We start from the raw sequence: 21,448 nt of genomic DNA, 5'->3' as shown, positions 1-21,448 counted from the left end.
TTCTCAAAGGGAGCTTTTTTTTTCTTTCAATAAGACTCCTCAATGCCTTACTAAAAATATAACAATATCTGTCCATATTAAAAAAAAACCTTTCATATAAGTTTTTTCATGGATGCTACATTATCAATTTTTTATACATCATTAATTACCCATCCATATTATTAATTTTAAAATGAAAGAATAAATTTGAAATTTCATTATGGCTCTTAAACTACTATAGCCTTTTTCTTCAATTTTTTTTATTTCTCAAACCCCTTTAAAAAAACTCCCATTGGAGATGCCCAAGAAAATATGGTGCGTCTTTCCATGATGGACAAAAATGAGGATGAAATTAAGCATTCAACTACAAGAGGTTATATTAATCTCCAGAATTAACAGAACTCAAAACTAAGTCTTAGGAAACCAAGCATTGAAGTTGTACTAAGATGGCCAAGAAAATACTAATACCCACCCTTGAGGTCGTTGACCACATCATATGGGATAGGCGTGACAGTCTCAAGTGTAGCACCTTCTACCATGAAGCCAGGCTTAGGGCCCTCTGGTTGGCGCTTAGTGCTGATGATTTCACCTCTAGCTTTCGCCTCAGCCTTTAGTTGGTCGTTCTTCTTCACCCTCGCACGGAAGTCTTCTTGGCACCTGGAAGGCAGCACATGCTCCACACGGACATGAATTCTCTTCCTGATAATCCGATTGCCAACCTGGATAGACAAGTTGTTGAGACAACCTACTAACAGAAACGAGACATGCACAGAGCTAAACTTGGATTTAGGCATAACTAAATTAACAAAAAAATTAAGTCAAAGGGAGGACTTGGACCATGGAAACAAACAACTTGAATACCGGATTAAATCAACCAATCAAATAGGAACAGGATAAGACCTCAAAAGTCAAACCAACCATGATCAAAAGCAAGCCAACCTTCTTAACCGGCAAGAAGGTGAAAAAAAAACAGAACTTGTAGCTTTCTTTTATGTAATTTTCTTAAAGATATGTTCTGAATGTTGGAATGAGCACCATAAAAGATTGACTGAAAGAAACTGATCTAACAATAAGATACTCCTCACTTCTCATAGTTAATAGCACAAGTGGAAACAATTTAGTCTCTATTCTTCTTAGCATAGTAAAAACACAATTTCATGACAAAGGCTTAGGCTTTGTATTGATTGTCCTCAATTGACAAAGACTTCAGCCAAAAATAAAATAAAATACAAGCGGCCAAACTACCCATCTTAGATAATGTGGAAACAAGAGAAAAAAGAAGAATAACAACTTGTTTTGGAGCAAGAATTCAATGCTATAGTCCAAAGTGATTCTCAATAATTACAATCGCATATCTTGTGTTCAGAATCAAATCCTATGTTTGGATGGATTGGAAATGTCACTTCACTTTTTAAGAAAGTTGACTATCAGGAGTATGACAGCCAAGCAGCTCCTCTGGAAGATGGAATATAAAAGAGCTAAGAATAAACTCCTTGAGCGCACAATTTGGCATTACGTAAGAACACAAGAATAACGTGTGATAAATTTCATGGAACTCATAAATACTTGGTCGCTCTAACAAGTCAAGAAGATTTTCACTAAAAAGGTTCTGCTTGTCAAGAGTGCGCAAGTTAGTTAAATATGGGCATCTAAGAAATCTTGAAAAGAAAATGACTTCAAAAGCTTTGACAATTAGATATTATAGTTCCCAAATTTGTTGATGTCTAATAAATGAATTCATTAAAAATACTGGCCAGGAATTCCAATTACATATTGTAATATCTCCAAACAAGGGCTGGGATGATACTAGTCGGACTTTGAGGATATGGAAGAGAGGTGATCAAATTCCACCTTTGGGCTTGAAGGAATTTTAGACTATTGGTATCACTTTTAAATGAATTCTAAAACAAACGATCACATCCAGTTTGAGCAACTTCGTCTCAGAATCCACGTATTTCCCATTTGTGTGCCAGCAAAAAAAAAACTTTTACGTCTTATGATATGAAGAATCCCGTATTTATTTATATTGTAGAAAGGAGAGTTGAGACATATATATTATTCACAGAAGAAGTCTCCTCTGAAGCATTAAATATCAGAAATTTAGTCATGGATAGCGGATGAATGAGATAATAAAAAAAACCTGCTTGTTGATTTCGACGCCGATGGCGCGCTTAGTGACATTCCAGACGCTACCGGTACGGCCATGGTAGAACTTGTGCGGCATGCCCTTGTGAACGGCGCCGTTCACCTTGATGTCGACATAATCTCCGATCTTATAGGTGCGAAGGTAGGTAGTCAGGGGGATGTACCCCTTCTTCCGGAAGGGACGGGAGAAGAGATCTCTTGTGCGGGAACGAACACCATGACCAGCCGGCATCCTCTCCGGCCCGTCTTTTCCTTTGCAATCTACCGCAGCCTGCGGCCTTGGACTCTACGACGAATAGCGGAAGTGCAGATGAAATTAGGGTTAACGATGCGAAGGAATTTATAGGGAACTGTCGACTATGCGCAGGCTCGATATCAGTCACCGGCCCATCAAGAACATCAAATGGGCCGAAAATGCTATTTGATTGAGAAATTGTACAAAAACTTAGGAAAAACTAGTTTTCTGGCCGCGTGATTTTAAAATGGGATTTAAATCACATGCGTAGCACGTGCACGCAAGTCAGTGCATTCAACTGGCGTCGGAGCGGGCCCCACCAATCCAACGGCTATCGTCGCCCTATCATGAGCCAGCTCCGGCCAATCTCGTCACCGATCCGCTCCGGGCTGCCTCGAGGTCTCTCTCCCTCTTTCCCCTTTGTGGCGAAGAAGAAGGCAAGTGAGAGAGAATCGAAGGGCGAGCTATACTCAGCTGAATCGGTGGAAATCTAGAGCGGATCGAATCCAGAAGAAATCTCCTCTCCTCGCCCTTTTTCTCGCCCGTCACTGCAAGCTGGAAATATACCCCATCGAATCCAGAAAGTGGTTTTGCGGTTCGATCCTTGTGCTCGGTCATCTAGGGTTGTAAGATCGATACTCTGCATGCGCAGCGATGGCTTCTCTTTACCCGTGTCACTTCAGTGCTGTCCAGGTATTCCAATCGATGGCACGGAGTGCGTTACTGGAGGAAAGGGAGGATGAAGTGTTTCCGCTTTACTTTTTTGAGTCTCGGCTTGAATTCCTTTATTGATGCAGGTTGGTGCGTATTTCTTGGAGCATTACTATGGGATTCTCCAGCAGCAGCCGGAACTAGTACACCAGTTCTACACGGAAGGGAGTTCAATGGTGCGTGTTGATGGGACTGCAACAGAATCTGCGACTGGGATGGTGGTACTATTCAGCAAATCCGAGTTTCCCCCCGTTGGTTCATTTGATTCTATTCTGTATCATTGCGCACTGGAAACACTTGTGTTATCAGTTATCACTATGGCATGAAACCAAAAAAGTCTCGTATATGCGATTTTGGACGAGTTTCTAATTTTATAGATCGTATTTATTTTCACTTTGTTCATTTTTCAGTAGGTTTCTTTTGCAATCTAGATCTTTCACTCTATTTTTTGGGATGGAATTGCCTTCTTGCAGCCTACAAGTTTTCTAAGTAATGATGGTATGCATAGTTTTCTGTCGCTTCCCATTTTTTTTTATATATATTTTTTGTGTTGCATATTCTTAGAGATACAATTCTTCAAAAATAGATGCATTTATTCTCCCATAAACGAAGAGCAGTTCTGATGCACTCGGGGGCTAGCGATGTTGGGTATAACATGATAATGCACCCGAACATGTTTTGAAACATGACTTCTGTACTAAATGAATGAGCGAAAATATGTTCATTTATGTGGAACTGCCACATCAGCGCCCCCCTAGAGCCGGTCCCACGGATATGGAGGGAGGTAAATGCAGGTACACAGGTGGAAAGTGCATGGCGGAGACGTTAATCCCAGGCAGTGACACCCCGGGGATCGACCTCTGGACCTTTCGGCCACAGAACCATGCACTCCCCATCTGTGCTACGCCCTGGGGACGAAAATATGTTCATTTATGAATACATGATATGTGATTCTGACATAATGAAATGCTAGTTTTAAAACACTAATAAATTCTATATGCATCAATGCAAATAATGGATCAAACATTAAGCAAATTTATGGCTTTTCATCTGACAGAAGAAGAATTAAAAAATAAACAGAAGCTTAAAATTGTTATCGAATGGTTATGTTAATTAACATGAAGTCATTAATATTCCTCATGATTTTATTACACAATAGTTCTACTAGCATAGTATTATTTAGTATTTACTCTTGTCCCTCTTTCATAAGTCCAATAACCTAATCATCCTTAATGCATTTTTCTCTCAAGTCTATGTTTTTGGTAGATTTAAGTCTTATCTATTTCTTTGGTCAAGATGCAAAAGCAAAATGAATGCCTGAATGCCTATGCTTCTGGTTAGGGCTGGGGAAAATACCAAAAATTTCGGTATACCACATATACTATACTGTTATTTACCGTTTATATCAAAATTTTTGGTATACTGAAAAGTTCGGTACAATATTATATCGTACTGAAATTTTTGGTATCGGTGTCAGTATACAATTTACGATTTTTCGGTATTTTGGTATATACCGAAATTCTAATATATTATTTTATATATTATTTATTATTTTATTAAGTTTAAAAGTTGTATTGGGATTTGACCATATAGGTAGGACTCAGTCATAAAAAACGAAAAGGAATTATGATTAAATATAAATTATTTATTATTCTTTAAAAGTTGTATGGGTAACAACCATCCCCAAACCCTTTTGCAGCTTCGGCGTAGACCACCGGTGAGTGACTTTCTCTCCTCTTCTCTTCTTCTTCCTCTCTTTGTCTATCTCTCCTCCCTCATCCTCTCTTGCGCCCTCTCCTGCACCTACGTTGCGTTGCTCGCATAAAGTCGAACATGGAATCGCATCACCAACGAACGGCAGTCCTTTCCTAATTCTACTGCCGCCCTCCCTTTTACCCTTCTTTTCTTCTCGTGAGTGGGACTTCTTTTTCTTCTCGTGGGTGGGGATGACTTATGTTGAATTTTGTGATAACAATGCTGGCTTTTTTGATTGTCTGGCTAGATTTTGTGAAAGCTACCTTGGGGGTGGCTATTATGCTTTAATTTGTGATAGCAATGCTGAGTTTCATGATGGCCTTGCTGGATTTTGTGGAAACTACCTTTCATTGTCTCCACCTCGTTAATAGTCAATACGTACGTAACATACCGTCTATAATTTTTTTTCATGTTGTAGCAGCTATGGTTGCGTAGTTGCTACAACTACGACCTTCGAAAGTTTGCTACACAGTTGTAGCAGCTATGTGTTCGTAACTGTTACAATTGTGTAGCTGCTACAATTGTGTAGCAAACTTCTGAAACCATAACTTTTGAATCAGATATTAGAATGAGACGTTTTTTTTTTAAATTATAGATCTCTGAACGAACTTTGATTTTAAAAAAAAAATTGGCTAATTTTGTTATCCGAGTCAAAAGTTATGGTATTCGGAAGTTTGCTACACAATTGTAGCAGCTACACATTTTGTAGCAGCTATATAGTTGTAGCAGGATGGTTTCATAGCTACTCCAACTGTAACTGTTATAAAAAAAATAATTGTAGTTGTAGCAGTTACGAAACCATAGCTGTTACAACGTGAAAAACAATTGTAGTTGTAGCCCGTAACTACTACAACTGTGTAAGAGGTAATGCCTACCAAAAGATGGTATACTGTACCAAATTTTGGTATACTGAAATTTTCCGTATGAAACTCATACCATATGGAAAATTCATTACACTGAAACTTCATTATATTGAATTTTCAGTAGGGCATCAGTATAAATTTTTTTATACCGAATATTTTGGTACGGTATACGGTATGAGAATTCGGTATCGGTATACCGTACCGATCCAACCCTACTTTTGTCATATTTCTTTCTGATATTATTATTTAGTAATCACTTTTGTGTAAACTTTGTTATGATAATTTTCATCAATAAGTTCTATATCCATAGACTTCAATCCATGCGATATTCAGGTAGTTGAATATTTAATTTCAAGTGCTCAGAGACCATTATGATTTCCCGTTTCCTGTGTTTTCTTTTTGGGCTGGGGCTTGGAGGTAGGAATCGGATGTCTGTTTCATGATGATTTCATAATGTAAATTAATGCATCATTTTTTTTAAATGGCGATCTATCAAGTGTTTGCATGAACTGCTATTTGGGCATGGAACAATATCATCTATAACTTATTTTTCATAATCACAATAACAATACGAGATCATTTATTCCATTTAGTTGTTTGGTGGAATTCACAGATTTATATATACTATATGTATGTATATAGTGCAATATTTCCTCTTTTGATTGAGTAAACCATGGCAAGAAAAATCAGTGAAACTATTCTAGATTGGTCGAGTTGGATTAAGGGTGACCTTGTTAGGTCGGATTATTCCCCATTTTCTGAGCAGATAATCAAAACTCTAAGAATTTATGTGAGAAAAGGCTAGTAAAGCATCCAATTGGTTAGATTTCAAAGTAAATTGAATGAGTTGAGCTTGAATATGAATCAATTTCAAACGGTGAGACTTTCTAAGACTACAGGGGACTAAAGGTGGAAAGAAGAATAATTGATAAAAAAATAAAAAGTTTATATGAAGAATAATAAGTCTCACACGATGGCAAAGGAACCTATCTTGGTTGGGACCGGTGGAGAGACAGTAGAGTAGTAGAGCAACTCTGGTGCAACATGGAGAGGGGTAGGAGCAATATCAACAAAGCTATTGAGGGGCACTCAAGTGGTAGGAAGCCGTCTTTTGATAGCACTCACTTTTGTCAACATTATGCGGGGTGGTATTGAATGTGTATAGGTGACAATTTTATTTAATTAACTAGAAATTTAGATATATTATAGTAAAAGGTGATTACGCTCATCCCAATTGTCTCTCACAGTTCGTCCCTAAGCTATGTGAAGGGAGGTAAATCACGGGGTCAACTTATAGCTGACCATCAAGTAGTTAGAGGGTGAAAGCAGAAATTTAGATATATGTATATTAGGTTTGTGGTGAATGATTCAATTTTTACAGCCCAATAAAATAGTAAGTAAATAGGGTAAGGACTAAGGATCATTATCTTCTATCATTAAAAATAGGTATGGTAAATATAATATAGTAATCATATTAGGAAGAAGTGTAGTTCCCGAAAATGTGTGATGCACGGGCTATAGTTGGTAAGAATTTTCTTTTCATAATTATTGTGTATTATAGGAAAATGTCAGTAGAATATATACACTAACAATTTGATCATTAATTAAATACTAGTGATCGCGTCGCGTGTGTAATATAATACATTGAAATCACATTAATCATTTATAATGAAATTATATTAATTAAAGTATTTTAGCATTAAAATACTAAAGTAGAGTCATTAGTAGAGTCATTAGGGTAAAGTACCTGACTTTTGAAAATCTGAATTATTTGGGTCTTTGAAAATCCGAATTGTTTGGATTTTCGAGTGTCACCCTTACAGCTTCCCTATGAAAAAAATTAATTTAATTTAATATTATACTTATATCTTAGTAAAAAAAACTAAGAAAAGTATATTTTTTAACATTGTCAGCTTAAAATATTTATAGAAGCTTCTTTGATCATAGTGTTGTCAATTCTAAGATGTGGGACTAAAGAGAACTATATTTTTTTTATATAAAACAACTAGAGAAAATTAATTATGAGAAAAATTCATAATAATATGCCGTAGCTGAGTCTCGAACTTGGAATTACTAATAAACCTTGGAATTATTTTTAGTGTGAATAGAAAAAAGGATATTAACGTAAATTCATTTTAGGCTTCACCAAAGTTAGTTAGTAAAGGGGAGAGATTTTTAATAAAATAGTAAGATAATATATAAATAACCTTATGATTTATAGCGTATTTGGACATATAAGTCAAAGGATGGGTGAACTTATATTCCATTCATGGGTTGTTTTGCTTGAATTATGATCCATCAATTGGGACAAGGCCCACCCAAATCAAAAGGTGGATAGGAATAATTGGTTAATTACTAAATTAACACTATAGTTTTTACAAATTACCTAAATGTTCACTAGCTTATCGTTGAATTCCATCACATGCCATCACCACAGATTTGTGAAGAACATCATGCGTCACCAGCCATGCACCAAACATCGTCCGTGCAATTGCAACTCCAGTGTTTGTTGTACCTTAGCACCAACAATGACTGCCTGCTTCACCAATTTTCGCCACTTGAAAAAATAACATTGATTAATTACAATTGATTGTTTTTGAGAGGTTTGATTAATTATAATTTTACATTTAAATAAATTGATAAATTACAAATTGAGCACTGAGCTGCCTTTTTTTTTAGATAAATGACAAATTGAGATTAAGAGCTTTAAGAGGTTGCTTGAGAAAATTTTAAATTATTTGATTTTAGTAATTAAATTAAAATTTGAGATTTACTTTTTTTCTTACTACTATGGTAACCATGCCGCTATCCATATTTAAAAAATATATCATGGAGTTGATTGATAATTGAAAATTTGTAATTTAATTATACCAGTGTCACGTGGTATCTGTTTGCATGTAAAATTGTCTTGTTTTTAGGTGGCTTTATGTGGTTATGACCACAAGTTTGATGTGTAATCTTCATTTGGAAATTTAATTTGTCATTGCCTTTACAGAAGTAGTTATCATGTTTTCAGTTTTAAGTAATTTAGTTTTAAGTAACTGTATGTTGCTGATTTTTTTTCTTGAGACTTCCTTGAATATACAAGGTTGTAAATCTGCACTACTGACAGCAATGTGCTAACATTTTGCAGCAAATTCATCATCTTGTTATGTGCCTTAATTTCAAGGGGATAGAGATTAAGTCTGCCCATTCTTTGGAGTCTTTGAATGGTGGAGTTTTGGTGATGGTTTCTGGTTATGTGCAGTTGGAGGATTATAGTATTAGGAGGAAATTTGTGCAGACCTTTTTTCTTGCTCCTCAAGAGAAAGGATATTATATTCTCAATGACATGTTTCACTTCCTTGAGGAGGAACATATTTTTGAGCACCCTGCGACCCTTGTATCTCAGACTGATTTTGGGACCAAGTTAAACATGTCGAGTCCTGTACCAGAAGCAGGTAGTATTCTGTTTGAGAAAATATGTCATTATTTTTTCCTTCATGAACACATTGTTTAATAGAAAATACTAAATCTATCATCTGCTTAGGGCTCAAATTTGCTTGGATGATATTTCTTTTCCTTGTTTCTTGCACATTAAAAACTAAAAGTATTTATGGATGTAAAATTCTGTATATGAACAAATATATGAAATAATATGCTATATTTTGATATATGACACATCCAGAAGTCATTTCTGTTTTTCAGTGAAACATTATTATTAGCATAGACTGGTTCTGTTCTTTGCTTAGAACTAATTTTTTGCTTCCATTTCAAATTTGTACCTTTCTATGGAGCATGTTGAAAAAATAAAAAACACATATGTACATGATCAATAACAAATGCTATATGATTAAGAAGGCTTATACAAAGTAATGAAGATCACTTTTGATTGCAATTGTATATTTGTATTATCTATCCAATTTGTGTAGGTGCTTTTTAGAACACACACACACGTAGGATTTAAACAAGAGGAAAACCTGAGTCTAGACCGAGCGGTACTTGAACTCAGGAAATTTTTATTAGAATAAAACACCTCACACTTCACAAGCTTACACGACTCAAGCTTACAGGACTCAGGACTTAGTAGGACTTCGAGGTTTGCTCGCTTGCCCTTCTAAGTTAACAAACTAGGGCTTATATAGAGGTTTTAGAAGGAATAAGATAAAGACCGAGTGCGCTTGAGGGGCCCCATCGTCATCTTTATTTCTTTTCCTACTTTGCCTCAGTGCCATTTATCATCTTATCAACAAGCTGCATTATTACATAACTTTTACACGTAGTGGACTCTATTATTAGTGATGGAATCATTCTTTTGGAAAAAGTGGCTCCCCGGGGCTCAACTTTTCTCAAAAGTAACTTTAGCCATGAGTGCTATGATGGTTTTTCCCAGGACACCTTTCACCGTGTCATCTGCTCCTTGCGTCTCGTCCATGGACTCATCAACTTGCTTTAGGAAGTGCCTCTGATCATCTGATAAAGATGCTTTATTGGTGATGTGATGCACCAATCTTGACAGGGCATCTGCCAACTCATTGTTCGCCCCCGAGATGTGTTCAAACTTGATGTCAACACCTGTACCAGTAATATAGTCAGTAAAATTTATCCATCTTACCCGGGATGGTTTGTTATTCACGGATTTGTTGAAAAACTTGATTATAGCATGACATTCCGTGCGTAATGTTATCTCTTTTCTGTCCAGGTAGTGGATCTTCATTGCGGTTAATGCCTCCATACATGCATATATTTCAGCATCAATTGTTGATTTTACTGTTGAGAACTTTCCACTGGCATAGGCACAGATTTTTTCTGTATTTCTTGGGTCATACTGTTTTTCTTTCCACTTACAGACGCCTCCCCATCCTTCCATGCTGCCTTCTGTTTCAATAATAACATATGCATGGTTAGGGGGTAACTCTAGGTCAGACAAAGATTGTACCAGTGACTTGATTTGTCGAATTATAGCCCAATCTGATTCCTTAAAACGCCGATCGCCGTGTGGAGATGTTTTTGAATACAGTGGTCCCAATATTTTACGGAGATTAGGTATATGCGACCTTGCATAATTTAATATGCCCAGAAATGATCTTAAACTCTTCAAAGTAAGCAGGGTTTTTTCATCAAAATCAATAACTTTCTTAATAATGTGCTGCTGTAGTCGTATTTTCCGATTACCAACGACTACGCCCAAGAATTCCATTTCTGGTTGGGCTATCTTCATCTTTGTTTGAGATAAGACCAAACCTTCCTTTTGACAAATTTCCAGTACTATATTGAGATGAGCACAGTGTTGTTCTTCATCTTCAGAGAATACCAAAATGTCATCAATATAAACTACCAGGAACTTTTCACATCCTTTAAAAGAATTGTCCATTTTCCTTTGGAAAACGGCGGGTGCATTTTTTAATCCGAATGACATTACTAGCCATTCAAACAGGCCTTGTGGTACTAAGAATGCTATCCAGGGTATTGACTCCTTTGCCATCATGACTTGGTGAAAGCCAGATTTTAGATCAAACTTTGAGAAGACCTTGCTGTTACCAATTTTCTTTAAAATGAGGTTTATCCCTGGTAATGAGTATTGATCTTTATGGGTGTTGTCATTCAGCGTCTTGTAGTTGAAGACAAGCCGTTCTTTACCCTTCTTTTCTTGCTTGGTGACTGGATCCACTGTGGTTCTTGATTGGACTATGAAGGCCATCGTCCTATGCCGGCTCATGCTGGGCTGAATTACCTTTAATTTTAATAAGGCCTCAATATGTACTTTAAAAGTTGCTTCCATTGCTGGTGTGACATGCTTCAAGGGTTTATCCTGTATTGTAATATCAGGATTTATAATATCCAAAGTACATATTACCTTGTTTTTTGACCAGTGTAGTAATGGATCTTCTCCAATGTATCCAGCATCCTTTAACTTCTGCATGGTTGTGGCGTATCTCATCTTGAAATCAACGGCTGTTAAGGAATGTTGAGGGATAAATAGATCTTCATGCATACTTAAATATTCTTCTTCATCCATATCCAGCTCTGAAATGGCTTTTGCTGTAATGAATACTTCTGGAGAGGTTTTTATGGTAGTAATTTCTTTATAGAAGGTAATTTCAGATCCTTCTATTCGTAGCCCTCCAGCCATGGATTTGATAAAATTGCATCCTACCAACATTTGAATCCCATCTTTCAAATTCATTTCTAATTGGTAGGTAAAAGGAATTCTGAATTTGTGAACCCCAATCATCATGTATCCATTTCTGAGTTTTTTAGTGGCCTCTTGTTGTGAATTAATACCAGAAAAAAGGACCTTATAACTTATCTCTTCAAAGGCTTCTTTTGGTAAAGCATTTTGACAGATACAACAGGTTGTAGCACCTGTTTCTAGAATAGCTTGAACCTTTGTGTTATTAATTCCTGGAATCTGGAGAATAATTTCAATATTGTAGAGGCGATTAATTAATGACTTCCTGGCGGCCGAGAATATCAATTCACCAGAAGACCTTGACTCTTCAATTTCTGTTGAGCCAAAAGAACTAGTCCCTCGAATTGTTTGTCTTAAATCATTTACTTCTATTACTAGTGGTGTCGTAATTCTTTCAAAAACCGGTTGAGAAATTGATCTGCCATGCTCAAGAGATAGTGTTAAATCAGAAAAATTGTAGATCAAAAGACATACCTCCCTGAGCATGGTAGATTTACAGGTGCTACAACTGGTTTTGACTCTGACTTCCGGGGGGAGGTATGTCTTTTGATCTACAATTTTTCTGATTTAACACTATCTCTTGAGCATGGCTGATCAATTGCTCAACTGGTTTTTGAAAGAATTATGACACCACCAGTAATAGAAGTAAATGATTTAAGACAAACAATTCGAGGGACTGGTTCTTTTGGCTCAACAGAAATTGAAGAGCCAAGGTGTGAATTGATATTCTCGGCAGCCATGAAGTCATTAATTAATCGCCTCTACAATATTGAAATTATTCTCCAGATTCCAGGAATTAATGACACAAAGGTTCAAGCTATTCTAGATGCAGGTGCTACAACCTGTTGTATCTGTCAAAATGCTTTACCAAAAGAAGCCTTTGAAGAGATAAGTTATAAGGTCCTTTTTTCTGGTATTAATTCATAACAACAGGCCACTAAAAAACTCAGAAATGGATACATGATGATTGGGGTTCACAAATTCAGAATTCCTTTTACCTACCAATTAGAAATGAATTTGAAAGATGGGATTCAAATGTTGGTAGGATGCAATTTTATCAAATCCATGGCTGGAGGGCTACGAATAGAAGGATCTGAAATTACCTTCTATAAAGAAATTACTACCAAAAAAACCTCTCCAGAAGTATTCATTACAGCAAAAGCCATTTCAGAGCTGGATATGGATGAAGAAGAATATTTAAGTATGCATGAAGATCTATTTATCCCTCAACATTCCTTAACAGCCGTTGATTTCAAGATGAGATATGCCACAACCATGCAGAAGTTAAAGGATGCTGGATACATTGGAGAAGATCCATTACTACACTGGTCAAAAAACAAGGTAATATGTACTTTGGATATTATAAATCCTGATATTACAATACAGGATAATCCCTTGAAGCATGTCACACCAGCAATGGAGGCAACTTTTAAAGTACATATTGAGGCCCTATTAAAATTGAAGGTAATTCAGCCCAGCATGAGCCGGCATAGGACAATGGCCTTCATAGTCCAATCAGGAACCACAGTGGATCCAGTCACCAAGCAAGAAAAGAAGGGTAAAGAACGGCTTGTCTTCAACTACAAGACGCTGAATGACAACACCTATAAAGATCATTACTCATTACCAGGGATAAACCTCATTTTAAAGAAAATTGGTAACAGTAAGGTCTTCTCAAAGTTTGATCTAAAATCCGACTTTCACCAAGTCATGATGGCAAAGGAGTCAATACCCTGGACAGCATTCTTAGTACCACAAGGCCTGTTTGAATGGCTAGTAATGCCATTCGGATTAAAAAATGCACCCACCGTTTTCCAAAGGAAAATGGACAATTCTTTTAAAGGATGTGAAAAGTTCCTGGTAGTTTATATTGATGACATTTTGGTATTCTCTGAAGATGAAGAACAACACTGTGCTCATCTCAATATAGTACTGGAAATTTGTCAAAAGGAAGGTTTGGTCTTATCTCCAACAAAGATGAAGATAGCCCACCGAAATGGAATTCTTGGGCGTAGTCGTTGGTAATCGGAAAATACGACTACAGCAGCACATTATTAAGAAAGTTATTGATTTTGATGAAAAAACCCTGCTTACTTTGAAGGGTTTAAGATCATTTCTGGGCATATTAAATTATGCAAGGTCGCATATACCTAATCTCCGTAAAATATTGGGACCGCTGTATTCAAAAACATCTCCACACGGCGATCGGCGTTTTAAGGAATCAGATTGGGCTATAATTCGACAAATCAAGTCACTGGTACAATATTTGCCTGACCTAGAGTTACCCCCTAACCATGCATATGTTATTATTGAAACAGATGGCAGCATGGAAGGATGGGGAGGTGTCTGTAAGTGGAAAGAAAAATAGTATGACCCAAGAAATACAGAAAAAATCTGTGCCTATGCCAGTGGAAAGTTCTCAACAGTAAAATCAACAATTGATGCTGAAATACATGCATGTATGGAGGCATTAACCGCAATGAAGATCCACTACCTGGACAGAAAAGAGATAACATTACGCACGGAATGTCATGCTATAATCAAGTTTTTCAACAAATCCGTGAATAACAAACCGTCCTGGGTAAGATGGATAAATTTTACCGACTATATTGCTGGTACGGTATTGACATCAAGTTTGAACACATCTCGGGACAAACAATGAGTTGGCAGATGCCCTATCAAGATTGGTGCATCACATCACCAATAAAGCATCTTTATCGGATGATCGGAGGCAATTCTAAAGCAAGTTGATGAGTCCATGGACGAGACGCAAGGAGCAGATGACACCGTGAAAGATGTCCTAGGAAAAACCATCACAGCACTCATGGCTAAAGTTACTTTTGAGAAAAGTTGAGCCCCGGGGGAGCTACTTTTTCCAAAAGAAATGATTCCATCACTAATAATAGAGTCCACTACGTGTAAAAGTTATGTAATAATGCAGCTTGTTGATAAGATGATAAATGGCACTGAGGCAAAGTAGGAAAAGAAATAAAGATGACAATGGGACCCTCAAGCGCACCCGGTCTTTATCTTATTCCTTCTAAAACCTCTATATAAGCCCTAGTTTGTTAACTTAGAAGGGCAAGCGAGCAAACCTCGAAGTCCTACTTAGTCCTGAGTCCTGTAAGCTTGAGTCGTGTAAGCTTGTGAAGTGTGAGGTGTTTTATTCCAATAAAAATTTCCTGAGTTCAAGTACCGCTCGGTCTAGACTCAGGTATTCCTCTTGTTTAAATCCTACGTTTTTGGTATCACAATTTTGATAATCTGCACACCCTTATATGGGTGACTATGGGCGATAGCCTACGTGGCCATCTGATGCAGGTCAACTTGTTCAACTCTCGGCTTGCATCAAGTGAGTTAGGATTTTCGCTCACAACTATACTGGTCATTTCCCTCCTCTCCTTTTTCTACTCGTGTTTCAGAATGACACAAAAAGGTGTTGCGAAGGTATGTTGAATGTTTGTCTTTTACCCATTATAGTTTCTAAGAACCAGCTATATAAAAACCATTGCGAGAACACTTTGGTGCTTGATTTCGAAGAACATGATGGTGCTGGTTTTAAAAAATTGCAACATTAGTGCTGGTCTTCAAAAACCCGTACCAATTTGGTGCTGGTTTTCAAAAACCCATTGATTACACATTGATGTTGATTTTTGCAAACCAACACCAATGTTGGTGTCGGTTTTCACGTTGGTGGTTGGTGTTTGTTTTCAAAAACCCATTGACTACACGTTGGTGTTGATTTTTGCGAACTAGTACCAACGTTGGTGTTAGTTTGCAAACACCAGCACCAACATTGGTGTTGATTTTCGAAAACCCATTGATTACTACATTGGCGATGGTTTTAAACAATGGGCACATTGGTGCTGGTTTTAGAAAATCACCATTAATGTGGTGGTGGTTTCTCAAAACCAGCACCACCCAATTTTAAAAAACACAGAAGTTACACCAACGTGTTATTCCATATGTTTGAAAAACCAACATCAATGTGCTACTACAATATGAAAACTAGCACCATCCCAACATATTGATAAAGACATATAAGTCAGAAAACATATTGGTATATCAATGTCAAAATCTTAGAACCATTATTTGTGCATGTTTACACTTGTTTATTTATGTTAATAATGTACACTTGTCAAAATCTTGCATTTTTAACAAGTGTTTTTGCCTAGATTCTTATATATTTTAAATTCCTTCTAAATTTGTTAATTTTATTAGTTGTTTACTTTATGAACTGATGGTATAGTTGAAAGAAAACCACTGGCAGGTTTTGTTTGCTTTGAATGCTACGTGAATAGCTTGCCCTTGTAATTATAGTAGGATGATTTTTGTCCTAGTTTGATATGCTAAAGGTGAGATGTTATTGTTTCCTGAGCTAATTTCACTAACAAATGTTGTTAACAGAGTCAGAATATTCGATTTATTGGCATATTGATGTATTCAGTCATAGAGGCAGTTTCCTAATTATGTGAGTTTTGAACCACTCCTTAATTTGACTGGTGTACCTAATATGTACAATTTATAGTATAAAGAAAATAAAGTAACGTAGGTGTTCAAAACGTGAGATTGACAGTGATAGCATTTTAGGCCAGCAATTGATTTGTTTCATTATTGGTGTTATTGCCCTATTTTAGTCATTGTAAGAATTCCAACTTTCATGTAATTCCTAAGAAGTTTCTCAAATATGTTATTTGCCACTGTATATGGCTGTCTCATATTAAGAGTTGGGAAGTTGTGGGAATGGACGGCTGCTCTGTAATGAATTTGGTCAGACAAATGAACAATCTTCTCCTATACCTACTGTGTCTATTTTTATGTACAATGAAGGTCCATAGCCTTTCATAGGTCACAAAAAAATTAGCTCCTTGTCTGGATATTTAGCAATTTATTTCTTTCACTGAGCATGAGCTTGTCTGACTTTGGCAGTTCCTGACTATATACTACAAGATGAAGTTCAGGCTCAGGACTTGTTGTCTCTAGTGCAGGCGGAAGAAAATGACACAGTAGAGAATTATAGCATCCCTGAAGCACCACAACAACTTCCAGTTTTGGATGAACGATTAGGTGAATCTTTTGCTGAAGAGACTGTGCCATATCCAATTGCCTTGGAGACCACAAGAGATCCACCTCCTGCAACCGCTGAAGAACCTGTTGGAGAGCCAACTAAGCACACATATGCCTCCATTGTATGCAAAAGTTATTTCTCTGTCATATTTCTTACAGGTTATTCCTTAGGAGACTGATGTTATTTGTGTCCCAGCTTCGGGCTAAAGGCCAATCTGGTCCATCTATGCATCCATCACCTGTAGTAAAGACATCTCTGGTGGGTTCAGAACAGGCCCATTCCTTTTCCCAACAATCCCATCCTGCTATTTTTCCTGAGAATACTGGCTCCGAGGCAATTGAGGAGGCTCTAGTAGTTGAGGATGAAGGTTTCTCCCTTCATTTCTTTGTATTTTCTTTCTGAAATTATTTGAACAATCCTAATTTTTTTACTTTGCACTTGAAAGGTGAACCCTCCCATCCATGCCTCATAGTCTCATTGTCTGAAACTGATTGCTTATTATGTGTTTTGTATCTTCTTTCTGAAAATTGTTTGAACAATCCTGAATTTCTACTTTGTACTTGAAAAGGTCAACCCTCCCATTTATATTCAGGCCACATAGTCTCATTGTCTGAATCTGATTGCTTATTATATGCTTTGTATTTTCTTTCTGAAAATTGTTTGGACAATCCTCAAATGTTCAACTTTCAGTAACTGGTATGCAATGATTATGTGATCTTGGGCACCATTCTGTGTTTCTTCCTTAATACTTAAGTAGTTTTCGATTTTGTTGAAAATTCAGCTTGTGTATCAATTCAATTGCTTCTATATTCTTTATGTTTTCACCTGGAATTTATCTGCTCTAGTGAAAGATCTACTGATCTTAATTTAAGCTTGTTTGAGAATAGTATTTGTTTTGGTCTCAGTTGATTCCAGATCTGTTTATGTTGGAAATCTTCCTTCATCTATCTCGACTTCAGACCTTGAGCAAGTCTTTAAGAATTTTGGTAAATTGAGACCAGATGGTGTTTTTATTAGAAGCCGGAAGGTTGATTTCATTTAGCTTGTTGTACTATTTTGATTTAGTTTTATGCATCTTGATTAATTTTTAACTCAGCTATACATGCAAATTTGCAGGAGTCTGATGTTTTTTATGCTTTCATTGAATATCAAGATGCCATTGGTGTACAAAATGCACTTAAGGTATGTGATCTTCCTTAAGTTTATTCTCACAAGTATCAGAGTATATCAACTCTATATAGTAGTATTTTGCAGTATCCTTGCCTATTTCAAGTCTATTCTGCACCAGTATGATCACGTGTTGAAATCAGTATCTGCCTATTGCAGTGTACATGCTTTTATGCAGCTTCTATATCTTTATTTCTTCTTGTTTATAAAACCAGTTTTGAGATCTGACGTATTTTACTGATGATATTGGCACGTAAATCTCCACTATAAAATTTCAGATCTGTTTGTGTTCCAGCTCTGTAAATCTGTACATTAATATATTTGATCCTCTTTATTATTTACCAAGTGTTTTTTACTTCTGTAAACTATTTCTAGATTCATATCCTTGTATCTTATTAGCATACTTTGTTTTTTTTCTTCAGAATTCTTATGTTGAGGACAACTTGATTTTGTTTAAGATAAATTTAAGTTCTCGTTGTCTGTTGAGGATTCTCTCAAATTACATACTTTACATACTGGCTTTTCATTTTCAGGCATCTCCAATACAGTTAAATGGGAGATTGATTCATGTCGAGGGGAGAAGACCTAATAGCGGTGTATCACGAGGAAGTAAGTCCCAGTTTCAGATACCTCTCTTTTGAAACTACTTAAATGCTCAAATTTGAGAAAGAATTAAATATATACATCATTGTTTTTCTTATTATAACTATGACCGGATTTTTGTTCGGATCGTATGATTTTATGTGGCCATTTTGCAAAATGTGAAATTTGCTATGTTATTCCAATTCATCCAACATGGGTATCTGTGTATAGATTCAAATTTCAGATTTTTTTTTTTTCCAACTTTGGAGCATGGGGACTTGCCCAAAAAGCATTTAAGTTTAGGAGCCCAGGTACAAAGGCATGACAAATATACATATTAATATTAATCGATATTAATCTTATATAGCTAAAATTAATATATTAATCTAATAATTTAGGGATTATAGATGTTAATTTAGGAGTGTTTAATAGAAATTGCAATTAATATGACTGAATCAGTGTGGTTAGGGGATGATATTGTGAATTTGAACTCAATCGTTGGATCATATGTTATTCAAGTTGAGTTTTCCTTAGGCTCGAACTTGGTCTGAATCAGATCTAGATTGAGTGTTTTATAACTAAACCAATGATGAACCAAATTGAATCGGTTTGATTCATATGGCAAGAATAATGTGTTTTAGAGTTTCCTTTTAGTTTTTTCCCATCGGTTTGCTCTGCAAATTCTGCGGATCTCCACACAACAGACCTCCACGGCTCCACCGCTCTTCATTATCTCTTGCATTTGGGAATAGCATCATTGGCTAGCATGCTTCAATGATTATTAATGACTCATGATGTTGCTCCATCATCGAATAGCTCTCTCCCTCTCCTCCAGTTCTTCTATGTTTTCGCCCCTATTTTTCTCCTTTCTTTTATTCTTCTCCTCCACGCTTAATATGTTTAGAAAAACTCTCATAGTTTCTCCTCACAAGCTTCACAATCCTCATATGTCGTAACCTTATGACACCCCCTCCTCTCACTATTGGGCATTATATGCCAACTAGCTTACTCTGACAATATTTTGAATGACTTCCAACATCAATTCATTTTCCTCGTCAAACTCTTCATCATTTCTCTTTCCTTTTATTCATTCTCCCCACTTAATCTCCACCTTAGGAAAGCAAGTCCAGCTTGTTGGACTAGTATTTCATAGCTGTGTTGTGTCAATACGAGTAGGAGGGAGGTTGGATGAGTCAAGTCATGGAAGAAATTTTGAACCATAAAGAATTGTAGTCAAATACAGATGTCATTGCAGAAGTAAATGGAAGGGTTTTTTTTTATGATTCAGAATTATGCAATACTATTGAGTCTTGGTGTCTGATGTTCTTTTGCATGATGCAGCGATTAAAATTTAAAATTGCAAGAAAGAAAAAAATGGCAAAAACAATAATAGAAAGCAGTATGTAAAGAATGTTTTCATTGTATAAAGTCTAAGGGTGTGTTTGGTACGTGCATTTTTCATTTTTATTTTCTGAAAAACGCACATTTTCTAGAAAATAAAAAATGACTTTTTGTCATTTTCTGTTTTTCTAAAAAACGCTATCTATTTTTTTTTAGAAAATAGGCATGAAAAACGCAAACCAAACATCATTTTTTAGAAAACGCTTGTTTTTCAGAAAATGAAAATGAAAAAAGCGCGTATCAAACGCACCTTAAGTTTCGGCCCTGAAATAATTTCTTGTGTAATTATTACTTGCTGAATCTACCATAGAACTATTGAAGCAATAGAGACTGTCTTAATTGTTGTTAATCTTTTTTTTTATGCCATCAAACTTTGTAAATGTGCATACCCTTATGTATTGAAGCAATAGAGTACTCTTTTACGGTTGAAGGCCATTGCTTTTTCTTGTGAGATACTCGAACATTCACTGCTTGTTTCTCGCCATTTCTAGTAATGTAGTTGAAACTATATATATATATATATATATATATATATATATATATATATATATATAGTTTAAAATGAAAAATCTAAGTCACACTAGTTAACAATGCTGGCATCTGTATCAAGAATTTTTTTCCCACTCATTAGTTATTGTTCTTAAAGACGACGGTCATTTTTCCTCTTCAGGAAGGGGCAGAGGCAGAGGATACCCATCTGAGGCCTCAGGAGGACGTGTTGGTGGTCGAACTTTTGGGCGAGGTATCAGGCAAGATAGCAATGACAAAGACTATATTAGTCGGGCAAGGGGAAGTGGATACGCTCAACCAATTCAAGAAAGAGACTATTAAATTGAGAGAGTGCCACCAAAAAGAGACTATTAAATGCTAATGCTCCAGCTCCAGAAGGGATGTCAACGAGCTTCATTAGTTGTTCCCTATTACATGGAAATATTTCTTTGTTTCCAGATGTTTGACTCTAAGAAATGTCAAGACCTGCCCTTGAGGTTTCTCGGATTTCAAATTTATTCCAATTAATTGGCTGCATTTAGATTTGATTGCATTTAGAAGCATTGCTAGCAGGGATGATAATTTCCTTCGAATATAATATCCAGACTTGGAAGGAGTTTTTAGATCAGATAATTGGGTATGAGTATTTTCATATTTAGGAATGAAGATAAATGTGGTAAAATTTTATTTATACTTTACTTGATATATATAAAAAATTTTAACCCGTTTTCTATCTTATAAAAAAAATTAATTTTTTTATCCGGTCACTAATATGTATATTATTTTTTTTTCATGAGAAATTTTCATCCGATCCAAGCAGGTGAGTACATTTGAAATAATTTATTTATTTATTTATTTTTTTAAAAAAAAAGAGAATTTAG

At 36.1% G+C, this 21,448-nt stretch overlaps 2 protein-coding genes across 4 annotated transcripts; one reads left to right on the top strand and one right to left on the bottom strand.

Moving 5' to 3' along the window:
- Window positions 1-278: 278 nt before the first annotated feature.
- On the bottom strand, window positions 279-2,456 carry LOC122012073 (60S ribosomal protein L21-1-like). The gene is made up of 2 exons (XM_042568528.1): window positions 2,120-2,456; window positions 279-698 (listed from the first exon to the last, which is right to left on the bottom strand). Exons 1-2 carry the CDS (start codon window positions 2,354-2,356, stop codon window positions 441-443), a joined length of 495 nt encoding a protein of 164 aa, XP_042424462.1. The 5' UTR covers window positions 2,357-2,456; the 3' UTR covers window positions 279-440.
- Window positions 2,457-2,718: 262 nt separating this feature from the next.
- LOC122012072 (nuclear transport factor 2-like) lies at window positions 2,719-21,120 on the top strand. Of its 3 annotated transcripts, none has more exons than XM_042568526.1 (9): window positions 2,719-3,052; window positions 3,157-3,288; window positions 8,822-9,128; window positions 16,790-17,049; window positions 17,124-17,295; window positions 17,834-17,955; window positions 18,045-18,110; window positions 18,629-18,704; window positions 20,749-21,120. In XM_042568526.1, the coding sequence occupies exons 1-9, from the start codon at window positions 3,014-3,016 to the stop codon at window positions 20,907-20,909; spliced, it is 1,335 nt and encodes a 444-aa protein (XP_042424460.1). In that variant the 5' UTR covers window positions 2,719-3,013; the 3' UTR covers window positions 20,910-21,120. The 3 variants fall into 3 exon arrangements, with proteins under 3 accessions (XP_042424460.1, XP_042424461.1, XP_042424459.1); XM_042568527.1 differs by having other exon boundaries at window positions 2,720-3,052; window positions 3,157-3,291; window positions 16,844-17,049; XM_042568525.1 differs by having other exon boundaries at window positions 2,721-3,052; window positions 3,157-3,291.
- Window positions 21,121-21,448: the final 328 nt, after the last annotated feature.

Source organism: Zingiber officinale, chromosome 8A, assembly GCF_018446385.1.
Source record: "Zingiber officinale cultivar Zhangliang chromosome 8A, Zo_v1.1, whole genome shotgun sequence".
NCBI lineage: Eukaryota > Viridiplantae > Streptophyta > Magnoliopsida > Zingiberales > Zingiberaceae > Zingiber > Zingiber officinale.
Note: the sequence above shows the minus strand (reverse complement) of the source record. Positions and strands in the feature narration are given on the sequence as shown.

Coding starts and splice junctions, on each gene's coding strand:
- LOC122012072 (XM_042568525.1), top strand. CDS start 3,014: ATGGCTTCTCTTTACCCGTGTCACTTCAGTGCTGTCCAG. Junction 17,296..17,833: donor TCTAGTAGTTGAGGATGAAG/GTTTCTCCCTTC, acceptor TTTTGGTCTCAG/TTGATTCCAGATCTGTTTAT. Junction 18,705..20,748: donor TAGCGGTGTATCACGAGGAA/GTAAGTCCCAGT, acceptor TTTCCTCTTCAG/GAAGGGGCAGAGGCAGAGGA.
- LOC122012073 (XM_042568528.1), bottom strand. CDS start 2,356: ATGCCGGCTGGTCATGGTGTTCGTTCCCGCACAAGAGATCTCTTCTCC. Junction 699..2,119: donor GCGTCGAAATCAACAAGCAG/GTTTTTTTTATT, acceptor TTGTCTATCCAG/GTTGGCAATCGGATTATCAG.